The 24,215-nt window shown below is 38.4% G+C and overlaps 2 protein-coding genes across 4 annotated transcripts; one reads left to right on the top strand and one right to left on the bottom strand.

Moving 5' to 3' along the window:
- Positions 1 to 2,839: 2,839 nt before the first annotated feature.
- LIAS (lipoic acid synthetase) lies at positions 2,840 to 17,477 on the bottom strand. 3 transcript variants are annotated; one of them, XM_039227051.1, is made up of 11 exons: positions 17,335 to 17,477; positions 16,105 to 16,277; positions 15,079 to 15,172; positions 13,909 to 13,989; positions 11,580 to 11,736; positions 11,440 to 11,497; positions 9,193 to 9,321; positions 7,410 to 7,555; positions 6,205 to 6,275; positions 5,334 to 5,445; positions 2,840 to 3,198 (listed from the first exon to the last, which is right to left on the bottom strand). In XM_039227051.1, the coding sequence occupies exons 1-11, from the start codon at positions 17,377 to 17,379 to the stop codon at positions 3,143 to 3,145; spliced, it is 1,122 nt and encodes a 373-aa protein (XP_039082982.1). In that variant the 5' UTR covers positions 17,380 to 17,477; the 3' UTR covers positions 2,840 to 3,142. The 3 variants fall into 3 exon arrangements, with proteins under 3 accessions (XP_039082982.1, XP_039082984.1, XP_039082983.1); XM_039227053.1 differs by lacking the exons at positions 11,440 to 11,497; positions 11,580 to 11,736; positions 15,079 to 15,172; XM_039227052.1 differs by lacking the exons at positions 2,840 to 3,198; positions 5,334 to 5,445; positions 6,205 to 6,275; ... (1 more) ...; positions 11,440 to 11,497; positions 11,580 to 11,736 and having other exon boundaries at positions 9,199 to 9,321.
- Positions 17,478 to 17,578: 101 nt separating this feature from the next.
- On the top strand, positions 17,579 to 22,217 carry RPL9 (ribosomal protein L9). The gene is made up of 8 exons (XM_039226987.1): positions 17,579 to 17,626; positions 18,081 to 18,127; positions 18,222 to 18,371; positions 18,893 to 18,954; positions 20,087 to 20,219; positions 21,233 to 21,313; positions 21,529 to 21,643; positions 22,138 to 22,217. Exons 2-7 carry the CDS (start codon positions 18,082 to 18,084, stop codon positions 21,633 to 21,635), a joined length of 579 nt encoding a protein of 192 aa, XP_039082918.1. The 5' UTR covers positions 17,579 to 17,626; position 18,081; the 3' UTR covers positions 21,636 to 21,643; positions 22,138 to 22,217.
- Positions 22,218 to 24,215: the final 1,998 nt, after the last annotated feature.

The following is a 24,215-nucleotide window of genomic DNA, read 5'->3' as shown; positions in this document are numbered from 1 at the left end:
TGCAGTGGCCAAAATCTTAGCAAAGGAATCATTGTCAAAGGAAATTTTCATGGAAGCCTAATGTAAAATAGATTAAAATGGTATTAACACAAATGTCTGTTAAAGTGTGTGTGGCTGGATCCCCAGGGGCATGAAGGGCGCATGCTCACACCCCTCTCATGGCTGCTCCTGCTATTTTGCTCTTCTTACGTTCTGAATCCTTCTTTGTGATGTTATTCCCATTTTTCTGCCGAAGGCCTCTGGTGCTTACATTTCTGAATGTAATAATACTGATAATATCTCTAAGGTTAGGTGCTTTCCTCTTCAAGTAAGGGAAACTCCTATTCAAACTGGTTCCATTAATACATTTATTATCTCACCAGACAGGAAGTGGGTTTTGGGGTTGGTGGATTCAGTGGCTGGAAAGGGGGCTGGGACCCTTGTACTAGTTGATATCTTAAAATTCATGTGCATTCATCACTTTCATTTTCTGAAAAATGCCATTTGTGCTACAGAAAGAAAAAGATCAGATATACTGAAATGGGCACATACTAAATTTTAATATATTGGAGATCACTGATGCATTAGTTTGTGCTGCTCAATCGAGAATTTTCATATAGACCTCCTGTCATGTCTGTGCATTTACATGTGCTTATTAATGCATTATTGTTTAGGAGGGTCAAAGCTCTGCCCTGGCCTTTGAAGATCCAAGCCTGTCCAGTCTTGTGCAGTTGTGCAAGGGAGTACATCTCTACACACGTCAAATGTCCAGCAAGATCTAAGTATTAGGTCACATGTTCTAGACATGGTAGAATGGTCGGTTATACAATAAGGAGTGAAGAAATGACAACCCCAGAAGCTACTGTTTGTGATTCCGCTTTGAAACAAACATTTCCTGCTACTCCTCTTTCAGGTTTTGGGGTTAGGTTTAACTGGAAAGCATCCTGAGATTGCCAAGGGTAGGTGTTTTAACTTTTTTTTTTAACCTTTTTTTTTTTTTTAGTTTATTGAGAGAGAGAGAGAGAGCAAGAGAGAGAGAACAAGAGCAGGGGAGGGGGAGTGAGACAAGGAGAGAGAAGAGAATCCCAAGCAGGCTCCACATGGTCAGCAGATCCTGATGTGGGGCTCTAAACCATGAACCTTGAGATCATGATCTGAGCTGAAACTAAGAGTCGGATGCTTGACTGAACCACCCAGGCACCTCTGACAATTTTTTATAATTCACCACTATTTGCCTGTTTCGGTCAGGATTTTCTTGACTACTTTGTTACTGAGGCTGCCAAAACCCTGCAAATGTCATCCATAATATTAAACCCCAATCCCACATTTGTATCAAAATAGCTTCCTTGTATCATTTGCTGTTTTTATATATAGTTCCAAGTCTGGAACTGTAACATACGTATGTACTAATAAAATACTATTTTAGTTATTTTATATTGAATCCTATGTGAATTTTGTTTGACAAAATTCTTCTTCTGATAAAATGTTTTACTATCACTCACTTATATTTTGCAAAATTAGGAAGCATCCAGATTACATCATAGAATCAGGGTCTGAAAAGTAATCCAGGTTTCCTGTGAAATGACAGATTTTAAGGAGGATGGTTGCCTGAGATGCTTAAAGTTTGGTTAATTTTGCACAGCAAAATTTATTAAGACCCATAAAGAAAGTAAGCCAAAGTACATATGGCTTCCCTGAGTTAAAATGTAACTAATTTTCAAAGTTATGCATTACTTTTATAAAAATATTAATTCACCTATTTAAAAACTCAAAATAGAATTGGCCTTCTACGTTACATATTTCACAATATAGCCATCTAAAAACTTCCTTTGCAAGAATGTAATAGAAAAACAAGATTTAGAGTCAAAAGATGAAGTTGAGGGTAACTGGCTGGCTCAATCTGTGGAGCATGTGACTTTTGATCTCTGGGTCATGAGTTCGAGCCCCACATTGTGTGTAGAGATTACTTAAATAGATGAACTTAAAAAAAAAAAAAAAAAAGATGAGGTTGAGTTTTAGTGCCTAGGAAAGAAAATCCTCCTTCAAGTCATTACCATCATATACAACCAGAGTGGTGTGAAAAATAAAAGGAATAATTGGGATAGTGCACATGGATGTAGCAAACTACTGTAAAATGAGTGTTAATATTCTTTTTCTTAGGTTCTATTTCCCTGTTTTCAATAACATCATGATCCTGGTTTCAAGGAAGTCCTAAACAAGCAAGTAAATGTAAAACTACTGGGGCACCTGGGTGGCTTAGTCGGTTAGGTGTCCAACTTTGGCTCAGGTCATGATCTCATGGCTTGTGGGTTCGAGCCCCGCATCGGGCTCTGTGCTCAACGCTTGCTCAGAGCCTGAAGCCTGCTTCGGATTCTGTGTCTCCTTCTCTCTCTGCTCCTCTTCTGATTGTGCTCTGTCTCACTCTCTCAAAAATAACTAATGTAAAAAATTTTTTTTTAGAAACGTAAAACTATTTTGCAGGTCTGAAGCAGTCATACCAATGTAAAGAATCAACATTCAAACTCTTAAGCCTTTCTAAATTATTGCAGTGATGCTGTAGAATTCTGTAAAGAACACAAGCCAATTGTAAGTAAACAGATCAGAGTCCAAACTTGTACTGACCGTTTCATCACACTATGTCACTTTTCAGAAATGAAATGCGGTGACGATGTACAGAGAACAGGCTTAAAAGCTTCTCTGGAAGTTTTTTTAAAACTTTTATTTATTTATTTATTTATTTATTTTGGGCGAGGGCGGGGGGAGGGGGGGAACAGAAGATCTGAAGCAGGCTCTGGGCTGACAGCACAGAGCCTGATGGGTTCAAACTGATGAACTGCGAGATCGTGATCTGAGCTGAAGTCAGACGCCCAACCAATTGAGCTACCCAGGTGCCCCTTTTCTGGAAGTTTTTAATGTATTTTTTAATTATACTTTGAAACTCTTAAAAGATGTTTCATGATTACATCACAGCAAGCAATTGTTTAATAGGACAAGACGTGCTAAAAGACAAGTGAATTACTTAATTAAATATGCACAGCTATTGACATGTTTCCTAAAACAAAGAGACTGAGGTATGTCTACTGAAGTCCAGGCATTCTGGTACCACTTCTATTTACCAAATGGAATCAGATATTAAGAATTCCTGTGAGTCTTGAAGGTCTTGTTATGTTTTAGAGGGGTTTTTTCTTTTAGCCACTAGATTTTTCAGGAAAAATTCACCTATTTAGGAAAAATGAAAACAAATTAATATCAATTTAAAGTAAATTTCAAAATGACACTTCAGTGTTTTCCTTTTAGTTTTTACATTTTTATTTATTTATTTACTTAATGTAAGCTCTATGCCCAATGTGGGGGCTTGAACTCACGACCCCGAGATCAAGAGCCACATGCTCTACTGTCTGAGCCAGCCAGGTGCCCAATCAGCTTTACCTTTTTTTTTTTTTTAAAGTAAACTCTACCCCTCAATGCTTACAAAGATTTTTTTTAGCACTACAGTCTCTATTATTCTTTCTAGTCGCCTACTGTTATAAAGGGTGACAGTATTGTACCTATGGGTCTGCTTTTGAACACCTCTTCTATTTTATGTGCACAATCTATTCCTCATCACTGACATAGTACTGCTGTTGGCACAATTCATTTCAGAGAGCAATTCTGCTACATTATTAGCCTGGATCTGATGTTTCTAAAATGGATCTCTGTGCAGTTGAGCAGACGCATCTGATGGAACCCCTTTAGCTTATTCCCCTCCAGGGAAGCAAGAACTCTTCATTTATAATAGGCTTTCTCTCCATGCCTTCAGTTGTGCCTATGCATTAAGGTAGCTGCTTAGAGGGGGCACATTCCCTTTTTAGGTCATTAGGGTTCCATTTCGTCTATGACTGTTACAGTGCAGCTCAGTGCTTATTGGCAGAGCTCAGCACCACAGGCCTGATTTTAAGAGGAGTCTGATGAACTTCACTTTGTCATCTTAACATACAACTGCAGTGACCATATCTGTACACGATCAACAGGAATCCCAAGATTCATAACCCAGTCTAGCAATGGAGAGTTATCCATGCTCCTCCATACTTCACCTACATCTGGCAGGAGTACAGCCAACATTATCAGACCCGAGCCCATCATCTGAGTCTGACGCTCTACAGAGAATTTAATCTTTTACTGATAACTTTAAAAGCATTAAAAAGTTCATAATTCACTTTCTAATAAATGTCAGAAATTTTCCTTAAACAAAATAAAAATGCCTCTCAAATGATTTTACTTTACTTTAGCTACTCTAGGAGCTGATGTTAGCTCTATCCTTTACATATTTCAGCCTGTCGGCAAATTCTTCTTGAAGAATTATCACTTTATTTGCTTCCAAAGTCCCTACATCCTGTCAGTCAGTGTTGAATCAAATTCTTAAGTTTTATAAATAGGATAAGCTGTTGTTCATTAAAATGTCTTGAATTTCTTTATAGAAACATACTGAATATCACTAATGCTTGAACATTAGTTTTTACCAATAGAATTTATGCCTATTTTAAATATATCTATGATTTAAACTCAATAAACTCAAAACACAACCATCTAAAAGATCATTTACAGTAATCATGTAGTTTAGACCTATCCAAAAAATAACTTTTTATTCTCCAAGAAATTATAATTGTTAAGTCCAACTGATGGAAAGACTATAAACATTTTTTGGATTAAATTCAGGCTTCAGGTATTTTCTCATAACTTTTTGATGGCCATTACATAATTTTTTATCCCTTGGAAGAAAAGGCCTTGTTTATTTTCATAAGTCAGCTCAAGGTGCTGATCAAAATAAGACCTGCAATTACAAAGGAGGTGAAGAACTGTACAACACTGGTAACAACACTAAAGATTTCTACACAGAAAATAATCTTACAAAATTTTTTCCCTGTTGCCTCTGGGAGGAAAAACACAAAGATATTAATGGGATGAGCAGCAAGGCAGTCAAACAGACACTTTTCAGGACTTGAATTGATCTGAAATTAGGAGTTTGGAGATGCAGCTGGCATCACTGTCAAATGAATATGCATTTTTCAGAAAACCATGTTATGTACTTGACTGGTATTTGTCATTTCTGAGTAACCTACTATTGAAATCCACACAAAGAGTAAGCTGATTACTTCTGCTTTCGTCACAGTAGCCAAGCTATAAAGGAGCAGGGGATTCTTTAAGGAAAACAACAAGACTTAAGAAATTTTTCCTTAATATGACCCCTATAGAGGAAAGTTCCTAAGGATGTTCCAGAAAAAAATGATTTTTCCTAAAAAGATAACCACAGCTATTATAATTTTAACATGGAAAGTTACAGTTTAAAAAAAACCGTCCCCTGCGGTGTAACTTACCTGCTTTATAGGAAGAACGTACTAGAGGGCCACTTGCAGTATAATGAAATCCAAGTTCATTTCCTACTTTTTCCCAGTATTTGAACTTCTCAGGAGTAATGTATTCTTCAACCTACATTTAAAGAATTAATTCTGATAGATTTTAGAATTTCCCTACATCATTTTGATTCTATAGAAAATCTATGCCCATGCATTCAGGATGGTTTTCACTTCTTAATGTACCCAGTTGCCCAGAGGCTTTCCTCCTCTCCTTCCTCACAGAAGGTTACTGGTTACTTGGCCACTGTATAAGGACTTCATTAGAGGGGAGGGGAAACATCAACTTTGCATTACAGTAATTGTTCTGAAGGATTAAAAAAATGCGATTATCTATAGAAATTATGTATCTGTGTTACTCCTTTCCTAACGGGTATAAGCAAGAATTAATCACCCCTGTAAAATTCTCAAGGACCAGACTGCCTTATTTGTCTTCTATCTTCTGCTTAGCACTGTGTCTGGCACAGAGTCCCTGCTCAATAAGTTTCTTGAATGAATGAATGTCCAATACAGACATAGGAAGTCTGATTTTTCTTTCTTATTTCACTGCTCTCATGTAACTCTAAAACATCCCAAGATGACCAAGTGTGGATGAATGTGATTTCCCAACAATTTAATTCTTTTTCTGTTCATCTAAGTTGTACAATTTTGAGAGCAGCAAAAAAGTGCCAGTGTATCTGCTGGCTTTACGCAGACAATAACATGGAAACCGGGACTTGGAATAATAAGTGGAACATTACACTAAAAAGCTAGCAGCTTCTTAATTGTACCTATGGACAAGCAAAGATTTAATTCAAATTGCCAGTGAACATTTGGCAATTCAAGATAACGATACCTTCAGGTGGCGCTTTGTTGGCTGCATATATTGTCCTAAAGTCAAACAGTCCACATCTGCTTCACGAAGTGCTACAGAAAAAGGGCACACATTATATTAGCAGGTTTTGTAAAACACTTATTTTTCTCAAAACTTTTATTATTTTTTTAATTTATTTCTTTTTCTAGTAAACTTTACACCTAATACGGAGCTTGAACTTACAACCCTGAGCAAGCCAGGCCCTTTTAAAAATTAAAAAAATATATATTTTATTTTAAAATAATCTCTACACCCAAAATGGGACTTGAACTTCCAGCCCCAACATCGAGTCACATGCTCTACTGAACCAAAAGGTGCCCCAAGATTTTTTTAAGCGATCTTTAAATTTTTTTAATGTTTTATTTATTTCTGAGAGAGAGAGAGAGCATGAGCAGGGGAGGGCCAGAGAGAGGGCGGACACAGAATCTGAAGCAGGTTCCAGGCTCTGAGCTGGCTGTCAGCACAGAGCATGACGTGAGGCTCGAACCCATGAACTGTGAGATCATGACCTGAGCCAAAGTCAGACGCTTAACCAAAAGAGCCACAGAGGCGCCCCAGAGAGAAACGTTTTTTTTTTTTTTTTTTTTTTTTACAAATAGTTTATTTTTTTTTTTTTTTTTTTTTTTTTTTTTTTACAAATAGTTTATTGTCAAATTAGTTTCCACATAACACTCAGTGCTCATCCCCATAAGTGTCCTCCCCCCAAAGAGAAACTTCTAATTACTCTTTGGATGTGTTACCCTTAGAACCAATACATAGCTGCAAGTAGGCAAAGGATCCTCATGTACTTTTTTTTTTCCTTACAATTTATAAAGCCCAAGAATCACAAAGCAAATGGGCTTACAAGACTAAGAATCAGCAGAGTCCAAAGCATATCATGTTATGTGACAATGTTGCCAGTAAGCTCTTCCTCAAAGGACTGGCTTCATCTTACTCATCTTTGAATTGTCACTGCCTGTCAGAGCTGCTAGTAGCTGTCTGGCTCTCAAAACTACTCAATGATTAAACAGTAAAAGCGGATAAAATTATATTTTCACTTGATGAAAAAGTAGGGAATAAAATGGGATATAAATTTCATATCCTGAGCTTTCTGCATATCATTCCATATGGTTCTAAGAAACATACTTCCTTTCTTTTTTATGCTGCTTTTTATAATCATACCCTGTACTTTGGTCTTACTTCTTTACCTTTCATTGTTGCATATACTTGCTCATCATTTTCTCCTAAACCCAACATTATGGAGGTTTTAGAAATCACATCGGGCCGAACCTCCTTGGCATGTTTCAGTACGCGCAGGGACTGGCTGAAATTGGCCCGGGGATCACGAACTTTCCTTGAAAACAGCAAGGCTGTTGTTAGCAAGAAAGAATAACCACAAGCTCAACTAAGTACATAGTTATGCAAGCAATCTAAAAAACCAGAAAAGTACATTCTGGACATTATACTAAATCATATGGTTTAATACTACCATTTGTGCACAAATATCTAGGTGCTACTTTTGTAATGAAAATCAGGTTTCATCAGGCTCCCTAGCTCTATCTACTTTTAAGGCCTTTCAAGCCTGCAGCAGAGAAAACTAGAAAGGAAGTAATTCAGTTTAGGAATTACTCATTGAAAAACCAGAATTTGAAGCTGAAAATGAGTGACTGTAAGGGAGGGTAGTTGAGAGAGAAGGGAAAAGAGTGAAAGTAAGACAAAGCTAAATACTAAACAAAGGAAAAACTGTTTAACCTGAACCCACATTTCAGGTCTGAAAACTTTTATGTTCAGTTCTTTTCTAAACCCAAGCTGCCCTCTGCTGGCGAGTACACGACAGTGACACCTCTTAGGTAAAAATGCGTGATTCTGGAATTTTCACTGGAAAGGATAATGTTTCTTAAGTGAAACCAGGGAACCTGGCACCCACTGGTGGTAGTATCATGAGAAATGACAGGGTTGGAACAGGCTGTGTGCTAGACTTCAACAGCAGCCAAACCGTGCTTTAAATGGCGACAAGGCCAAAAGGACAGAGTTGCTGATGTTAATCAACCATTTGTTTGAATTCTAACGCACCTTTGTGTGTGTAACTGACTTGTCGTCATTATTTTTCATCAGAGACCAATACACAGAGAAGAAAGGAAACCAATTTGCGGATTTAAGAATAACCACAAAAATGACAACACTGAACATAGTTACTTTTCAAAGTATTTCTCCACTTAATTGAAGTTATGCTCCCTAATATTTATTTATGCTTTAGAGGAACTGTTGGCTGTCTACCATACTTTTTTCAAGTTCTTTGATACATATGAAGTGTAGAACCTAATAAGATCACTGGCAAACACTTTACTAAAATTAAATAAACATATTAATCTTGCCTGAAGGTTAAATAAGTATTTTTCATCATTCTGAAATATGAATATAGCCATTAATGTGGACTAACAATCTGTCAATATTTCTACCTGCTAACATTAGGAGAAAGAATAGTACCTACTTTTTAAAAGAGAATTAAAATACATCTGAATGATCACAATGTTTCTTTTGTATCATTTATTGCATATATTAGTGCCAAATGCTTTTTAAAAGTCTTTTCTTTTTAGAATTACAATCAAAGTTATTTACTTTTGTATAATTTTTTTGAAAACTATTTTTTGAAAAAAATAACTCATCAGCACTTGCAATATACTATTTTAAATAAAAAAGATGCTCATTGTGTGTGCGTGCACCAAAACATACATACATGTGTATAAATATATGCCGAGATGTATACGTTATAGTAATTACTGGAAAAAAAATAACATGGGTGATGTTTATGCTGTTTTTGTTGTCTATATTTTCTGATTTTCCTGTGATAGATATGCGTTGCTTTTGTTAAGAAAAGAGAGGTCACTTCGTAAAAGTCCAATACAAAAAAAAGTCTCTCCTAAAAAAAGAGAAAATTTAGCAGATTCTGGCCCTCCAAACTTGCCAACGTTACTCCGTACATGTAATCACCTTTGCAATTCTGGAACTGTTTCTACATTATGAGCATACACATCTAATCCTGACAAAGCAACTTTTTCTATTGCTTTAAGATCTCCTCGGAAATCAGGGGTGAGGCATTCCACAAGAATTTTTGGATTCCTATGGAGGAAAAAAAAGTAAGTATCAAACTGAGGGGAAAAATTGACATTAACTATTGCTTAAAACAGAAATTACCAGTACTCATTCAGTATCAGTTTCATTCAACAGTGTCATCTTTAGAACCTTGCCAAGGAAAGCTCGAACCTACCAATGTTCATAAATAAACTGTTCTAGGAAAAAAACACCCTGAACATCAAATATTATGTACACGGTGGTTAAAACACATCTGCAGGCAGATGATCAGAATAAATTTTGAGATTAATAGACTTATACTTTATTGAGCGGGTATTAAGAAAATAAAGTTGCTTAAAAGAATCAAAATATAGGGGCGCCTGGGTGGCTTAGTCGGTTAAGCGTCCGACTTTCGCTTAGGTCATGATCTCACGGTTCGTGGGTTCGAGCCCCGCGTCGGGCTCTGTGCTGACTGCCAGCTCAGAGCCTGAAGCCTGTTTCAGTCTGTGNTAAAAAAAAAAAAAAATATTTAAAAAAAAAAAAAAAAAAAAAAAAGAATCAAAATATAAATATTAAAACATTGAACATATAATATCTTTTTATTATTTGGAAAGTAAATTGGGACATTTCTTACATGAATGCCAATATTACTTGATTGCTTTAATTTTGATTTCTTTATAATTCATCAAGTAGTCCCATCCTTTCTTCCTCTAGGCAAATATTTCACAAGTGCTGTGAGTTTTAAAAACTATTTTCTGAATTGCTGAGTCATGCATGAGCTTTGCTTAAATGAAATTCAAGTTAAACATTAATCTTCTATTTATATTCTGACTCTATGCATTCAAGCATTAAAATGTGAACTAGGTCATAGTGCTGTTCCCTTTGACAGCAGTAGAAACAACTAGGACGGCTGATAAATTTTTTCACAAACCCAGTGGCAGTTTCTGGAGCTCTTTCCTGAGAGAACAGATGTAGAAAAGACCACATACAAACCCTCTCATGCACATAAGTGATGTTGAAAGAATACAGCCTTTAACTCACTGTTTTTTTTGTTTTTTTTTTTTTTTGTAAAGTTGAGACCCATTAGTAGTTTTGTGAAATCAATTTAGTGGTTTGCAAACAGAACTTTTTAAAGTAAACTGTTAAGAAAAAAACAAACAGAAAACACTGGGGGAATCATTGAAAAAACATTTACTAAATGCTAGGTACTCAGCTAGCACTAAGCTATAGGAAATAAGCATAACTCCTTTTTTTTCAAGTTTTTTTTTTAAATGTTTATTTATTTATTTTGGGAGAGACACAAAATGTGAGCAGGGGAGGGGCAGAGAGACAGGGAGAGAGAATCCCAACCAGGCTCAGTGCTGTCAGCCTGGATGTGGGGCTTGATCCCACAAACTGCGAGATCATGACCTGAGCCGAAATCAAGAGTCAGATGCTCAACCGAATGAAACACCCAGGTGCCCCTGCATAACTGCTTTTTTAATGCTTTTTGAATCAATGGGATTAAAATATTAATAAATTTCCTAGGGCATATAAAACATGGATAAAATCTATATCAAGACTTGCATAATTCAACAACGTTGGAGCTTATCTCATCCTGTATACTCCTAGATGATGATTTATTCCAAATTAGTGTTGGGAAGATGGCAGTTTTATACTTCTTTTAAAAACTACTCAAGGGGCGCCTGGGTGGCTCAGTCGGTTAAGCGTTTGACTTCAGCTCAGGTTATGATCTCACGGTTTGGGAGTCTGAGCCCCATATCGGGCTCTGTGCTGACAGTGCAAAGCCCACTTCAGATCCTCTGTCTCTCTCTTTCTCTGCCCCTCCACCACTCATTCTCATTCTCTCTTTCTCTATCTCACTTCTCTCTACAAATAAATAAATAAATTTAAAAAAAAAAAGAAAATTAAGAAGAATCACTCAAAGTTTGGGGTGCCTGGGTGGCTCAGTTAAGCACCTGACTTTTGACTTTGGCTCAGGTCATGATCTCACAGGTCATGGGTTCAAGCCCCGCATTGGATTCCACACTGACAGCAAGGAGCCTACTTCGGATTCTCTCTCCCTCACTCTCTGCCCCTCCCCCATGCATGTGCAACACGCACATTCTCTCTCAAATTAATAAACTTAAAAAATTAAGTTTATACAAGCAATGCAAAAACAAGTACCTTTCCTTTAAGTATGTTACAGTCTTTGCAAAATGCTCAGCTCCTCCATCAGGCATATCTAGAAACAAAAGAGTCCACTGCTCAAGATGATGTCACAACTTAGTAAGAGCCAATTTCTGGAAGAGCAATGACACACTAACCATCTCGATCCACAGATGTCAGGACAACATAATCCAGACCCCACTCTGCAACTGCCTTTGCAGTATTGTAGGGCTCGTTGGCATCCAGTGGACCTGGATTTCTTGCAGTCTTAACAGAACAAAATCTGCAACCTCTTGTACACGTGTCACCCATCAACTAGAACAGAGATGTTACAATTTAAATCAAATAGAAGGATGACCCTAAAGAACATATGTTGAGAGAATAAAGGAAGTTACAGAAATGAATATAGTTTAATTCTGGCTATAGGAAATTTGAAACAAACAAAATACGGTTAAGGAATACAAATATATGTAGTAAAACTGGAAAAAAAAAAAGGGAATGATAAGCTCAGAATTAAAAATTGTGTTAGAGTTAAAAAGGTGACGGGATCAGGAAAGATGTACAGGAGGGTTCAAAGATAACGCTAATGTTCTACTCTTAAGCTGGACGTATCAAACTGTCTATTGTTATTCTTTATAACTTACGTAGAGTTTATAAAGATTCTTTTGTACCTATTTAAAATTTTTGAGACATAAAGACAGAGAGAGAGAGAGCAAGTATGAGTGGGGGAGCGGCAGAGGAAGAGGAAGACCGAGGATCCAAAGCAGTCTTTGAGCTCTCAGCAACAACAGAGAGCCCAATGTGGGGCTCAATCAAACTCACGAACCGTGAGATCATGACCTGAGCTGAAGTCGGACACTTAAACAACTGAGCCACCCAGGCACCCCTGTACTTTTTAAAATACTAATAAAAATGATTTTAAAGGAAATAAAACATTCAACTAACATATCAATATGCAGGTTTCTGTGGGAGTGAAACAGAAGGCATGGTTCCTTCTTGTTAAATAGATGAAAGAGAAAACACATATAAAGTTAATCTGCTTCCTGTGGGTACTGCTATTCTTCGGAACACTGCTAGTGCTGCTACAGGTCACTACCATGTTCTGCCCCTGGCCAAGTACAGCCATTGCAGATGTTCTGAGAACACTGGAGTTTCAAAGCTGCACAGGAATGGGTTGAGATTTGGAAGAGAAAGCTCCTCTTCTCTTTATGTTTAACTTTTTCACAGGGGACTCGTAGCTGTGGTCTTAACATCTCATAGGGATTTATTGAAACAATGAACCCTTTCCAGAAACTAATCATGAGTCAGTGGGGAAAGGGGTCAGGCAAGGGATGAAACCAGAGATTTCCAAAATGAACTGTAACCTGAATAAGAACTGTAACCTGAATAAGCTCCATGGTCAACTTTATTTCATAAGAATCCTTGCTTCCTCATGTAAACAGCCTCCTGCTGGTACAGCTTAGACATTCCCACTAAGTATGAACTTCCAATTGCACACAATTTAGATTTAACCCCAACATCTCAATCTCCAAACCCCTCTGGATAAATATGGTAGGTTGCACAGTTATTACCAATTCTTACTCCACCATATTAAGATTATGTACCTTACGCTTTGCCATGTAACCTGCAGGGCCTCCTACTGGGGAGGGAGTTTGTATCTCTGCCTCCATTGCTGTTTGCTTGGCCATGTGTGACTTACTTTGGCCAACAGAATAATAACAGGCATGACCAGGTAGAAGCCTCAAATGGCCACGCGATGGTTGGCTTGCCCTCTGGTGCTCTTCCATTATCCTTCCTGATAAGAATACATCTTGGAGAGCTGCTGGTCTAAAGAGAATAAAGCTCTATGGAACAGACCCAAACCCTGAGACCTCAACCTACTTCCTGCAGTCCAGTTTAGCCCAGTCAAGATCAGGTGTACCCCAGGCAACTGAAGGGACATGAGAGACAAAAATACATGCTTATTATTGTTTAGTGGAGGAAAAGTTAAGCAATCATGAATAACATTTACAAAAATTAACAGAAGAGATATGTCAAAGCACTACAGAATTGACTGTTACATGGAAAATTCAATAATAGGTTTATTCAGAGAAGGGTGAGAGCATTATCAGCCTAGGATTATTCTTTCAGGGTTTTTTTCCTCATATTTTTCATAAATTCACACGTAACAAAAAATCTGGTCAGAGATTCATAATGCACATTTCTAGGAGAAAGACATAAAATATTTCTTTCAGGGGCACCTGGGTGGCTCTGTCGGTTAAACATCCGACTTCAGCTCAGGTCATGATCTCGTGGTTCGTGGGTTCGAGCCCCGCGTCGGGCTCTGTGCTGACAGCTCAGAGCCTGGAGCCTGTTTCGGATTCTGTGTCTCCCTCTCTCTCTGACCCTCCCCTGCTCATGCTGTCTCTCTCTCTCAGAAATAAATAAAACATTAAAAAAATTTTTTAAAAATATTTCTTTCAGTTTCCAGACTAAGGTTGTTCTTACCATGATTGTAGCTGTGGCTGTGGCATATTCTCCTCCTCCCCAACATTCTCCAATGTTGGGACATCGAGCTTCCTCACACACCTGTGAGTAAAAGGGAATGGAATACAAGTAACTGAAAATATTAACCAATTAAGCAAATTAGTGATCAGGCATTTTAAACTGTCCATTCTTTTCAATCTATTTGTGAAGAAATTCACTATTCAAAAATGTTGTTAAACTGCCAGACCGTACGTGTGTATATGTGTGTGTGTATATTTATATACACATATACATACACTATATATATATCCCATATTTAAATTAAAAACAATATACATATATACATTTTGTATGTACAAAAAAAAGGTCTGGTTGGATATATGCTAAAAAATAATGTGGTGTAGTTAACATTTGAGATTGCATACATGACATCTCATATGTATTTATTTTAATATTTTATTTATATCTGAGAGAGAGAGTGAGAGACAGTTTGAGCAGGGGAGGGTCAGAGAGAGAAGGAGATACAGAATCTGAAGCAGGCTCTAAGCTCTGAGCCGGCTATCAGCACAGAGCCTAATGCGAGGCTCAAACCGTGAGATCATGACCTGAGCTGAATGAAGTTGGATACTAAACAGACTGAGCCACCCAGGCTCCCCTGACATCTCATATTTAATATTATACTCTTTCTAGTAAACATGTACTTAATTTGTAATATAAAACATACAAAAAAACCCCTCTAATTTCTTAGATTGCAGAACAAAAATCTTTTTTGTACTATTAAATGAGAAATTAAGAAATACAATTACTTTTTGTTTCTTTTGCAGGGGATATGATCATTCCATTACTGATCATAAAGCATCCCTAAACATCTGTAGTCACTTTCTTTGCTGTTTTTATGTATTTTACTTATTTTTTTAAAGACTATTTATTTCTGAGAGAGAGACAGAGCATGAGCAGAGAGGGGCAGAGAGAGAGAGGGAGGGAGACAGAGAATCCAAGGCAGCCTCCAAGCCCCAACCTGTCAGCACAGAGCCCGACACAGGGCTCGAACTCACAAATCATGAGAACATGACCTAAGCCAAGCTGGATGTTTAAATGACCAAGCCACCCAGGCGCCCCTACTTTTAAGTTACACATATGTAGAAACGTTATGACTTTTACTTAAGAGGGACATTTAACACTGAGACTTACTGTATGGAGATTCAAATTCCGCAATGTATTTTTCAGTTTATTGTAATTTTTTCCCATGGGAATCTCTGTCTTTAACCATGGAGGTAGTCTTAACCTGGGGAAAGCCAAACATAACTATCCATTATCAAATATGTTCCCAAATAATCACACAGCTTTGAAGTTACTTTGCTCTACTACAATTCTTAGTGAAGAGGTGGTGGTGTTGTTGTTGTTGCTGTTTTTCATAATCTTGGGTTGTTATAATTTCTGCCTGAAGAATAAGAACAGAGAATCAAATTTAGAAACCACTTCAGAAAACACTGATAACAGAGCACTGTGCTCATGTCTACCTTTTGTAAAGGCACATCATCCTAATAAAAAATGAGGAAAGCTGTTGAACATTTCATTCCTCAGTGAATAATATTGACATAAATTCTATATTTGTTCAGGGTACGGAGAGATCCTACAAGTGTACTTTCTGCTCTACATTCCAGATTTATGACAGTTATTAAATGGGAAAAAAAATCTAAAATTTGGAGTGAAGACTATATACCTGAGGTTCCCTTGGACTTATATCCACTAGAAGGTGTGCAGTAAGGTATGTCCCAAAACAATCTGCCCTCTGTACAAAATTCCCTCACCGTTATTTTAAATTAGAGCAAGGTATCTACAGGCCATATGTACACTGAATAGGAGAAGCAGCAAGTTAGATCATCAACACCCAGTAACAATGAAAAATGTATCAAGGTCAAACCAACTCATAGCAAGGTGATAATGTTTGCTCTCTGAAGAAATTTGATGCTGAAGGCAAAACTGGAGATGGTGGTTTAAGATGGCTAAGTCCTAAGAAGACTGAAGAAAAACTGTCAAAGGACACAAAGAAAAGGATTCCAACAATTTGACTTATTTACCTTTCCAGATTTGTTATCACTTCTTTCTAATGATTTTTAGTTAAATATACCAAGTGTCATTAAAATTATACTCTAAAGACTGCTCATATCTGAAAATAATGCACAATAAAGAAATTTATCTCAGAATTCCAATTACCTTTCTCCTTTCTGGCGTTTTAAGTTTCCTTTATACTCATCCCACTTGCTCTTGTCTGCAAGATCACCAGATACAAAATCTTGAAGGTCTGGTCCATTCTGTAAGAATTCCTTTTTTTTCTCTGGCAAGGAACTTAGTGCTCTGATTGGACTGCATAAATATCTTCCAAATACCTAAAGAAAGAGTTCATTATGGCATGTACCTATTGGTGTTTGAAATAATTTAGTTTTAACCTATTTTAATACCTAAAAGAAGGGGTACAGCCAGATAATTCATACAGAAATTATGTCAAACAATTTACAGGCACTATATAGGAGCTTCGAATGTAGAATTAAAGAAGCCTCAAGGAGAACAGACGAAACCTATAAGAGAATGGTAGCTAACTGTTCACTCCTAGATGTACAATAGATTTGGAAGCCTTTGGAAATGGTTAACATGTCACTAATTCAAGTAATCCACTTAAGCACTAAAATTCTTTCATAAAGTTTAAACTGCAATAACTGGAGATGCCACAGCTTTGAATTTTCTAATCCTGAGTTGGGTCAAGGGCGTTTAAAAGTAAATTTGCAGTAAGTCTCTCTTCTTTGGGCTTTGGATAAGCATTGGTGTTAAAATGCAGAGGTAATGTTCAGTTGATTTCAGAGAACTAAAAGGCGAGAAGCCGAACCTAATGTTTTAATTCACGGTCGTCACTCACATACATTTGCCGACCATAAAAAACCACTTACTTCTAGATCTGAACACAAACGTGTACAAGATAGCCTAAACACTCAAATTCATGAGTACATGCAACCTTCCACAATTTAAAAAGAGTGCTGTTGGGGTGCTGTGAGATTGCTACTTCTCTCCACCCCCCCAACCCCCCGCTAAAGTTAGAGCGCAGGCTTGTGTTCTCATCGCCCAGACCTGGTGTCTACCAAAAAGCCCAATACAAAGGAATTTGGGGGTGCTCATCGCAGTGTTCCTATAATGCTCCAACCAATGCAGGGTACAGATCACTGTGACAAGCAGAAAGCCCTCAGCCCCTGCGAGAGAGACCTACAAAACAAACCAGTACCAGAGACTGCCTGACGGTGTGTCGGGAGAATTAAACAACAGTACACGAAAACTTTCAGCACAGCGCCCGGCTAAAAGTAAACGCTCAGTAAGTGCTGGCCTTGTAACTGGGCGCTCTGAAGAGATGGGAGGCCCCCCACCCCAAGCTCGAATCCTGCTCGCCCTGCCGCTCACCCGGGGCCCCACGGTACAGGCGGCGCCCCCGCAGCGTAGAGACATCCCTCTCTTTTTTTTTCCAGCAGAGTCGCAGGATCACCAATCCCCGGGAAAGACAGATCCACAAACCGTCGCTCGGTTTATGATATAAAACTAAGCCACCACTGACCCGGCGGAACTTGAGCTGTTCGGCGATTGGCTGCTTTAGCCTGGTCGCGTCGCGCTCTCATGACGCCATACGCAAGGCCCTTTACGGGCTACAAGTACGTGATGACGAAAGACGCTCTCTCTTTGCCGCATCTACTGCGAGGTGAGGATGAATCTGAACTTTGTGGGGTTGGTGAATCTGAAGCCATCGGCCCTGGGAAAGCCAGGGGCGCGAATCTGGCGCTCGGAGTGTCTATGCTGGTTGTTTCCCCTGCCACGAGCGCCATATGAATCTGGAGGTGCTGGGATTCGAGTCCTGTATTGGACTCCCTGGCCTACCCCATCACCTCCAGCCTTGCTGGGATGGCGCCGCCTTAATAGAGCTTTAGGGTTTTGCTGAGCGGGAATTCAGTCCCTGTGTTCGTAATACCCACTTGGGAGCTGCTCTTTTCTGGCCAGGACGCAGCGGTGGGCTGCTCTCCTGGCTGGTCCTCCTGTGCCCTCCCCGGGGGTTCTGCTTGCCAGTTTCAGGTAGGAGTGGAACTCCGCGCGGGTAGTTTGAGCTCAGACAGGCCCTGCACCGGCCTCCTAATCATCCCCAGGTGTTTGTGTTTCAGAATGAAGACCATTCTCAGCAATCAAACTGTCGACATTCCGGAAAATGGTAGGAGACATGATGTTTGTATATTTCTTAAAAGTCTTTTACTACTTGCTTTGTATCTTTTTCGGAGGACTCAACAAACATGTTCTCTTTCTAGTCGACATCACTCTCAAGGGACGTACTGTTATTGTGAAGGGACCCAGAGGAACCCTGCGAAGGGACTTCAATCACATCAATGTAGAACTCAGTCTTCTTGGAAAGAAAAAGAAGAGGCTCCGAGTTGACAAGTGGTGGGGAAATCGAAAANGTGATTTAATGGTACTACTGAATTTGGTTGCTCTAAGAATTATAGAATTGAGGTCCAATGTTTTAGCTTAAAATTTGGTGTTCAGAAGTGTAGCTAGTTTCACCTTTACTGCTTTAGTGAAGTTGGGAAAGGAAATTCTGATTATAAAACTCAGTACTAGTACCGAGTACCATAGTTATCACGAGTTTCCAGGCCTTAATAGTGTTGTAAGTTCGGTTTATCTTCCTTGTGATTATTTTGTGAGATCTTGGGAACCAGGCAGCTCTTGTGAGCCTGGTATTTTAGCTTTCTAGGAGTGAAGTATGATGCAAGTTGAAAAACCGTATTATGTGATATATAGTGGTAAAAATGTTATGTATTAAGGGCTTTATATGTGGGTGCTTTAGTTAGGCTTAGTTTTAGAATCTAATTCTGGGAACAAATGAATTTTTTCTTCAAGCTGACTTGTTACTGGAAAGAATCTCTTCAAGTATTTGTTCTATTGCAGCTCCGAGTTGACAAGTGGTGGGGAAATCGAAAAGAACTGGCTACTGTCCGTACTATCTGTAGTCATGTACAGAACATGATCAAGGGTGTTACACTGGTGAGTAGATTGATCAGACTGCTTTGTTTTGGAAGGGGAAGTTTCTCAGCTGTACTGTATGTATGTAACATAAACGCTGCAGAACTTATGTATGTAACTTGTTAAGGTATTTGGGGAAAGGTAATCTTGGCAGTTTTTATAAGATAATTTATTTTGAGAGAGCAAGTGTGTGAGTAGGGAGGGGAAAGAGAATCCAAAGCAGGCTCCTTGCAGAGCCACAGAGGCTAGATCCCATGAACCAGAAGATCATGACCTGAGCTGAAATCAAGAGTCAGATGCTCCATGACTGAGGTACCCAGGCACCCCATCTTGGCAGTTTATAATAGGCATCACGGGTCTTTAGGATTAAGTAATAAATGTGGGTAAAGATCAGATGGTCTTAAGAATAGGTCAATGGTGTTTCTTCACACGAAAGTCATACCTTTAGGTCTCATTTATATATAGGAAATGTAGTACGTGGGGTATACTCTGCTTTCTTGGTGGTATGTATGCCTCTTCCCACAAGGATCCCTTGAGGGGATAGAAAGAGGTGGATCTAATTTCTGAGCTCCCTGTCTACTTCCTACAAGTATATTTGATATCACTGTTCTCTTTCCCACTCCCTCCCCCCCAGCCTTTAAGATAAAGTCCATAATCTTTGTTGAAATGCTTTTCTCTGCATTAAATCCTCAGGCCTTTTAGATGGCACCCTGTCCTTCAACTCCATTACACACCTTTGTGGGTCATGTTTCCCCTATTTGTGCTTGGTACCAGGCTATGTTTCTTGGGGGCCTGTCTAATCCTTGTCATCTGGCATACCTTCATAATCCAGTAAATGTTAATCTAATGCAAAAGATGAAGGAGTTTGGGGTTCTCATTTTTTAAAAGCTGGCATTTGTTTACTTTGGGTGTAGGAAGTAGTAAAATGCTTCCTTAAAGAGCTTTACAGTCCATTGAAGAGAAACATGGTTATGTATACAGTTTGTGAGGCTTTGGTACAGGTGACTGTTACAAAATCTTGACAATAAGTGCTGTGGGAGGACTGTTGCATTTTTAAATTCTGAGTAATGTAAGCATCCTACAATATTTAAAAGTTGGATTTCTTGTCTTTCAAATTGCTCAGCTTTGCTAATAGTCTATTTACTTAACATAGGGCTTCCGTTACAAGATGAGGTCTGTGTATGCTCACTTCCCCATCAACGTTGTTATTCAGGAGAATGGTTCTCTTGTTGAAATCCGAAATTTCTTGGGTGAGAAATACATACGCAGGGTTCGGATGAGGCCAGGTATGTGCATTCTTTTAGATATGGTTCAGAAATGTTCGCTTTACTTGTGAAATGAAATAAATCCAGATTTATTTCAGAATTGTCCATTTTGATTATGCTTGCAATAACTCTTGGAGTTAAGGCGTTATATCATGTTCCTCCTGATTGTGATTCCTAAAGGCTTATACATTAGAGTAGTTTCAGGGTATGGTAGCTGTGTTTAATGATCTTTGCAAACTGAAATCTTTAAAAATAAAAAAAAGGAACAGTGGTTAATAACATACACTGCCATGGTTCAAATCTCACTATCAACCTTGAGCAAATTACCTACCTCTTTTCAGCTTATTTTACTCATCTGTAAAATTGGGAATATCTCATGGTTAAATGAGTTGAAATTGAAATAAATGCACTTGGAACAGTTTTGGCTTAATACATGGTAAACACAGAAGCATTAAAAAAATGTTTTTTTAGAGATTTGAAAATTTTATTATTTTTAAAGATTTTAAAGTAATCTCCACACCCAACATGAGGCTCGAACCCACAGCCCCAAGATCAAGAGTAATATACTTCACTGACTGAGCCGGCTGGGTGCTACCCCGATGTTAGAAAATTTTAAAGTTCGTGTTCTCTTGGGTGCTCCTTGATTTCATTGGGGTGGGGAGAATGGATTCTTAATACCAGTTTAATGGGAACTGTTAGGTAAAAAATAAACTTGGCAATATTAAATATATACAGCAGAATTAAGACTTGACAACAAAGCTTTGCATAGCTAAATTGCACTAGGTGCATACCATTTTCTACTTGACTGAATCACTGAAAGTCTAACTATGCTGGAACAGGTTCATTTCAAGCAGGAACACAAACAAGGTAGTTTATTTGCTAAGATAGGTCCTGTAAAATCAGAATCTCAAGAAGTTTCTTATTTTTTTGGAGTTTTAAATGCAATAAGTTGCTAGTTTAAATATTTTTTTAATTAAATATTATAAAGATTTGATTTACTGTTGAAACTATGTGAATACCTTCTCTCCTTTCAGGTGTTGCTTGTTCTGTATCTCAGGCCCAGAAAGATGAATTAATTCTTGAAGGAAATGACATTGAACTTGTATCAAACTCAGGTTTGTATATTTACTATGCCTAATTATGGCCTACAGAAATTTGGTTTAAATTTTGTAGTTGAATACATGATACTCTGTTCAGTTGGTGAGCTTTTTCATTTGTAGAAGTTAAAAAGCTGTTTTAAAAGGTACATAAGTTTAAGTATAGCAGATGATAAAATATTTTTTAAGATGGGTTTGGCTGGTGATGTAATTGCTTGTATCTTTCTTAATAGCTGCTTTGATTCAGCAAGCGACAACAGTTAAAAACAAGGATATCCGGAAATTTTTGGATGGCATCTATGTTTCTGAAAAAGGAACAGTTCAACAGGCTGATGAATAAGATCTACGGTAGGTTGTTGTGTCTAAGTTTCCTTACTGCGTTAGTTTCAGAGGTCTTAATTTACTAGAGTCTGAAAATGGAACCGTAATGACAGAACACAAATTTACTGGAACACGGTAAATTTGGCAGAGTAAGAATTTGACACATTTTCACTATGAACTACAAAGTCATAATTTAAACTACTTAGAGTAGAACTTGTTTGGACAGAAGTATTGGTGATAATTGGGTTACCTGGGTGGCTCAGTCAGTTGGGCGTCTGACTTCGGCTCAGGTCATGATCTCTTCACGGTTCGTGGGTTCGAGCCCTGCAACCGGCTCTGTATTGACAGCCAGCTCAAAGCCTGGAGCCTGTATCAGATTCTGTGTCTCCCTTTCTCTCTGACCCTCCCCTGCTCATGCTGTCTCTCTCTTTCTCTCTCTGTCTGAAATAAATAAAACATAAAAAAAATTTTTTTTAAATGTGTTGGTGATAATTGACAGATCTCTTCATTTCTTTTTACAGTTGTCCAGTTACAGAAACCACAAGATGCCGATGATACTTCTGGTATTTTAAAGATGCAATAAAAGCTGTACTGATTTGGAGCTTTTTCTTTTTTTTTTTCTTTTTGAGAGAGAGAACATGTGCAGGGGCTCACTATCTTTAATAGTCTCTAAGATCACACGTTACATAAATGTCACTTCCTCAATCACTATTGCCTGGGGGAATTTTAGAAATTACAGACATGCTAAAATGTCATGCAGAAAATTTTTAAATGTTTATATTTGAGAGAGATGGAGTGTGAGTAGAGGCGGGGCCAGAGAGACGGAGACACAGCATCTGAACCAGGCTCCAGGCTCTGAGCTGTCAGCACAGAGCTTGACACAGAGCTCAAACTCACAAGCTATGCGATCATGACTAACTTCACCAACTAAGCCACAAAGGCCACCTATTTGGGGCTTTTGCTTAAACTATTAATTCTTTACTACTATTTGGTATTAGACCATTCAGAAGTAATAGTGTGCTAAGTACAGTAACAAGGAATAGAACAGGAGTTTTTTTCTAGTAATACTTCATGGGAGAATTGGCTTGAATTTAGTTTTTTGACGAATATCTAGGGTATTTCAGGCAAGAGAAATCTGGTACCAGTGATAGGCAATGCCAGTTGACTCTTTATCTTTGGATATAGAAGTTTTGGGAGAGGTCCTTAAGGTATCTGATTTTGCAGAGGCAGAAACTTGAATATTGTGAGGTAAATATTCTTGAATCATTTGTACCAGTAACTACGTAAAACAGCTAAAGAATGGAGCAAAGTGATAAGCCTTAGTAAGGTTAATTTGTGTTCATGATAAGTAAATGGTGGTTGTGTCTAAGATCCTCTCTGTCTCTCCCCTTTGCCCGACTACCCTACCTCAGCCATTTACTCCCATATGCTAGTCCTTGATATTTTTAGAAACTGATAACCCATAATCTCCTAATTGTGTCACACTTTAAATGTTACTATACTAGACTTTTTTTTTGTTTTTTGTTTTATTTCTGAGAGAGACAGTGTGAGCAGGGCATGGTCAGAGAGAGGGAGACAATCTGAAACAGGTCCAGGCTCTGAGCACAGAGCCCGACGTGGGGCTCGAACCCACGAACAGAGAGATCATGACCTGAGCTGAAGTTGGATGCGTAACTGAGCCACCCAGGCGCCCCTATACTAGGCTCTCTTTAACTTAGCAAGGTTACCCCCACAACCTCTTCTGCTGTTTTCCCCATCTCATTTGATAGAAACTCCCATCTTCTGATTTCTCAGACAAAACAACAGCGTTCACTCTTGATTCCTCTTGTCAACTACACCATTAAATCCATCAGAAGAGTAGACTGCTTTCAAAGTGTAATGTATATTCAAGGACTTAGAATAAGAGGGGGCACCTCTTATTAATGCAGTTGTGGGGCGCCTGGGTGGCTTAGTCGGTTAAGCGTCCAACTTTCGCTTAGGTCATGATCTTTCGGTTTGTGGGTTCGTGCCCCGCTTTGGGCTCTGTGCTGACTGTCTGCTCAGAGCCTGGAGCCTGTTTCAGTCTGTGACTCCCTCTTTCTCTGACCCTCCCCTGCTCACGCTGTCTCTCTCTCTCCTAGAAATAAATAGAACATTAAAAAAAAAATTCAGTTGATAGAATACACAACTCTTGATCTTTAAAAAAAAAAATTCAGTTGATAGAACACACAACTCTTGATCTTGTGGTTGTGATTTTGAGCCTCATGCTGGGTATAGAGGTTACTTAAAATCTCTAAAGAGAAATTAAGAAAAAGCAACTGTTTGGAATGTATGGATCTTGGATCCTTATTTATTTATTTTTTTGAGAGAGCATAAGCAAGGGAGGGCCAGAGAGGGAGACCCAGAATCCTATAGAATTTTTGGTTTTTGGGTTTTTTTGCACATTACTGTTACTAGATTTTTTTTTTTCTCTCTCAAATTCCTATAGGGTGACAGAACCCTAAGCAGGCTTCAAGCTCTGAGCTGTCCGCACAGGCAGATGTGGGGCTTGAATTAACAAACCATGAGACTGAGCTGCCAAAGTCAGATGCTGACTGAACCACTTAGGCCTTCCTATTCA

This window comes from Hyaena hyaena, unplaced genomic scaffold (assembly GCF_003009895.1).
Source record: "Hyaena hyaena isolate Hyena2069 unplaced genomic scaffold, ASM300989v1 scaffold_24, whole genome shotgun sequence".
NCBI classification, from domain to species: Eukaryota; Metazoa; Chordata; class Mammalia; order Carnivora; family Hyaenidae; genus Hyaena; species Hyaena hyaena.
The sequence above is the reverse complement of the archived record's forward strand: the minus strand, read 5'-3'. Positions and strand labels throughout refer to the sequence as shown.